Source organism: Pararge aegeria, chromosome 26 (genome assembly GCF_905163445.1).
Source record: "Pararge aegeria chromosome 26, ilParAegt1.1, whole genome shotgun sequence".
Lineage (NCBI taxonomy): Eukaryota > Metazoa > Arthropoda > Insecta > Lepidoptera > Nymphalidae > Pararge > Pararge aegeria.
In genome coordinates this window covers 3,829,093-3,833,174 of record NC_053205.1, presented here as the reverse complement: position 1 = coordinate 3,833,174, position 4,082 = coordinate 3,829,093, and the positions used below count along the sequence as shown (strand labels likewise).

At 36.3% G+C, this 4,082-nt stretch overlaps 1 protein-coding gene across 1 annotated transcript; it reads left to right on the top strand.

The window, feature by feature from the left end:
• Positions 1–2,940: 2,940 nt before the first annotated feature.
• On the top strand, positions 2,941–3,738 carry LOC120635024. Its single transcript, XM_039905932.1, has one exon. It carries the CDS (start codon positions 2,941–2,943, stop codon positions 3,736–3,738), a length of 798 nt encoding a protein of 265 aa, XP_039761866.1.
• The last annotated feature ends 344 nt before the right edge of the window (positions 3,739–4,082 follow it).

The following is a 4,082-nucleotide window of genomic DNA, read 5'->3' as shown; positions in this document are numbered from 1 at the left end:
CTGCCATCTAGATTTTGATATAGCAGATGCAGTAGAAAAATATGATATTATTCTGTATTGCTCGCCATGACCAACGCACGTGTTACGGCTGTTCGACAAATCGGTCAAAAAATCGTTTGAAAATTAGTAAGATCAATAACGCACTTTTTAATCCAAAATTTACCAAGGATTGGGCAATAAGCGTGACTAATGGATTAAGGGCAACCGGACTTTTTCCCTTCGACCCGAATGCAATACCGGAAGGTAACCTACCATCCCTATTAACCGAAAACCAAAATCCTCAACTACCCAGTTCACCAACGCATATATTGACACCTCCTGACACCTTAGTGCAACGTCCTTTGGAAAACAATTCAGATACGGATCTTACTGATGCTGAAAACTCTATAGCTAGAAATGATGTTGCTTCGCCATCTTTTTTTAATAGTTATTGACAAGAAAACTATACAGCAGAGGCTACTCTAAGCATAACATGCCAAGCACAAGCTGTTTCTGAACTTTTTCTTCAAAGCAGTTTGCTAGATTATACTACATCTCTAGATTCTGATTGTGAAAATGAAGAAACTGTGGAACAAAAGTCATATAAAGAGTTTGTGACGCATTCACCAAGGCCCAAGGCCTTCTGGAGTACATAGAACCATTACACAAGTTTTATCTACGGATTCAGAGCCATCTTTGGATTTTGAAAGCTTTGTTCCAAAAATACGAGGTATCAACATTTATAACCCTTCTTGTGACTCCAATGATGAAAATGAGGATTTAATACGAAAAGGACAAAAACTCCAGAAAAAAGTAACAAGAAAAATGCCAGTGGAATTATAGAAATACGTTTACCAATTTCGGCAGAAGATGATGTTCCACTCAATGGATTAAAAAACAAATTACATTCTATGACAACATTTAAGGAACTGATACAACACCTAATTTTGCCGTTTTAAAATGCCGTCCAAGACGCAAGGCTATGAATTATAAAGGACAAAGAATCGTCAAAGATTTATTTTATATGAGGCAAGATAATAATAATGAAAGGAGAAAAACTGTTTTAACAGCATCATTCCGCGGGTGTGAAGTGAAATGTGGGGGCGTTTTTACTGTTTTTGGACACAATGCACTGCATGCAATGGCTGAAAGAAGGTTCTGTATGTTCTCGATTCTACAGTTTATCAAATAAAAAAGAAAATATTAATTTTCAAAGTTTATTAAATTATTTAATAACAACATGAAGCCTTATACTTAATAATGGTAACAAATATAAATAATTGTTAACTATTATAACGCAAACGGGTGTGAAAGTAGTTAGGAAAATTATCTTGACTATCACAAAATATATAGGGGTAAAATGGCAGAATATCTCTCAACATAATGGCGGACAGTAGGGAAGCCAGGCTCAGTTTTTTTTTTATGTTTATAGACGAGCGCTTGACTGCTATCACACCTGAAGGTAAGCTATGATGCAGCCTCAAGGTGGAGCGCGCTTGCCTAGGAGATGCCTTTTCACTCTTTATTAGAAGGTACTCATATTGTAGGTACTGGGGAAAATGGAAGCTGGAATCCAGATCCTAGCGGTGCGGATCAGAAACGAAGATGTGAAAGCGCTTCGTACGTGTATATCGACTACTTAGGGATGTAGGTCCTTATCCTCGATGGTAAAATGTCAGTGAGCCTGGCTTCACTACTGTCCGTCATTTTTTTACCATCCGTCAAGAGAGAAAACTGATAATTGTTACAAGCTAATCCGACAAGCATTGGTTACAATTTAAAATTGTATAGTACAATTTTGGAGTGAATCATACTTTTCTTTAAATACACTGGGTTTGAATTATGAAGTAGAACTATTTCCCGGTACAAAAATAACTGCTCTAAGGTTTCAATTATAAATATACCTCTTTAGCTATTTGGTACTAGCATTGCCCGAATATTGAATAAAATAAAAATGACGGACCCCTTTTTGTTTTTGACCCCGTTTAGACACATAAAAATTAGTGATTAAATACAAGCCATATCGTCGCTTACCTTACAATACCGCGCAAGTGAAATTGGTCAAGTTCTCATCATCGTCATCATCATCATGTCAACTAATAAACGACCACTAGTGGACATCGGGTTGCCAGACGGTCGGGAATTGGCGGGAGTCTCCCGAATTTTTGTATGTCCTCCCGACTCCCGACAAAGCAAATAATCTCCCGAAAAACAAGTTCAATAATTTTAAGTTCACATTTTCGTCAAACGAAATAACACACAAAAAAAAAATTACAAATACTTATGCCAAGAACAAAAACAATAAACATGCTCATTCGGTTCTTATCTTATGTGTCACAAATACCTACTGTTTTTTTTCTTACATCTACAGTGCTATGCAAAAATATGTTTGTTTACTATATTTGTTTGTTATGTTTAATTAATATTATTAACTTTTTTTATTTCTCCCGACCAAAGCCCTAAAATCCCGAAAAATCTGTTATTGATCCCGATAACAGGAAGAATCGATCTGGCAACCCTGAGTGGACATAGATCTTGTATAGGGAGTTCCAAACACCAAGATCTTGTCAAGTTAAAGAATTATTAATTTCTCTTAAAGAATAATATTACATATTCATTTACAGATAAATCATATTGATCTAATATTTTTTGATTAGCAATCATACATACAACGAGAACTTTAATAATATAGACATTTTTTCTACGCGAATAGGCGCCTTTAGGCACTTGTCTCACCGGCAACGATTAACGAGTAACGAGTAGAGCTAGAACTAGAAACGAGTTAGCGAGACGCGGGGAGCGAGTGCGTAGTTCCGATATTTGTGTAGCTCGGCTATAAGCGAGTGTGCGAGTGAGGCGGGCGATTACTCGCATCACTCGCTCGCGGCAGTCAAGCATACAGTCACCAGTCAGTCTTGCGGCCTCATACGCGATACACGTGTTCCCAATTTTCCAATAAAAATGGATGAGTTTTTTATTGAATGTGTCCGACAATATCCGTGTCTTTGGGACACAAAACTGATTTCATATAAACAATTAGACGTGAAGGACGTAGCTTGGAAAGACATTTTAAAGAAGACAACAAGTGGACAGTCACAAAAACAAATAAAACCCTGGAAGTACATGAGTCACATGGAATTTTTTCTTCCATATATGACAAATGCGGAACGAGATACAAATGTTACACCACATCCTGATATTTCGACAAGTTTCGAGGAAACATCTAATACAGATGTTAGTAGAGATTCAGCAGATACGATAACAGCTCCAAAAAAAAGGAAGACGGATGAAATAATTCATAATGACGAAGATTTGTTAAATTTTTTAAAAGATATGGATGATAATCGAGCAAAACGAACTGCGCAGAGGGATGAGTTACGTAAAGAAGTACTAACATCAAGTGATCCTTTAAAAGCTTTTTTTGATTCAATGTATCATAGTACAAAGCAGATGCCGGAGTATTATCAAAGAACAATAAAAAGAAAGTTGTTTCAATTGGTAATGGATGCTGAAGACAATATTGCTAATACAAACTATTCATATACCGGTTACTACTCAAACGATTATTCTTACAACTCTCGCCCTTCTACGAGTCAGACAAATTTTTCTTCTGGACACGGTTCTGCCTCACCTGAACCCAGCGGTTCTGGTGTGCAGCAAATTGGAATTGGAGAACATACTACTCGTAGCCAAAACGAAGAGATCCAAGATTCAATGTTCTCCGCTGAAATCACTCCAAGCGATGGAGCCTTACCTTAATGTAATGACGAGACGCTCTCTTGTACCAATAGCTTCTCTATTATTTGTATTTTCTTTTTTAATGTCATCTTCTATTAAACTATGCAAATATTCAAACTCGTCTCTTGTCATTCTAAAATATGTGTGAAAGCCATGATTTGTTAATTCATAGAATAGTTTGAATTCACTGCATTCTTTTCTGAAATAATTAATATTTTCCATCCATATTCTTCTTTTTTTCTTCATTTTTTCCTTACGTTTATTCAGAATTGCCGCAGCCACTACACAAATCCTATCATAGAATTCATCATCATCGTCGTCTGAACTAGATAACAATGATAATTCAAATGGTTTTTCGATATTCA

Coding starts and splice junctions, on each gene's coding strand:
- LOC120635024 (XM_039905932.1), top strand. CDS start 2,941: ATGGATGAGTTTTTTATTGAATGTGTCCGACAATATCCGTGTCTTTGG.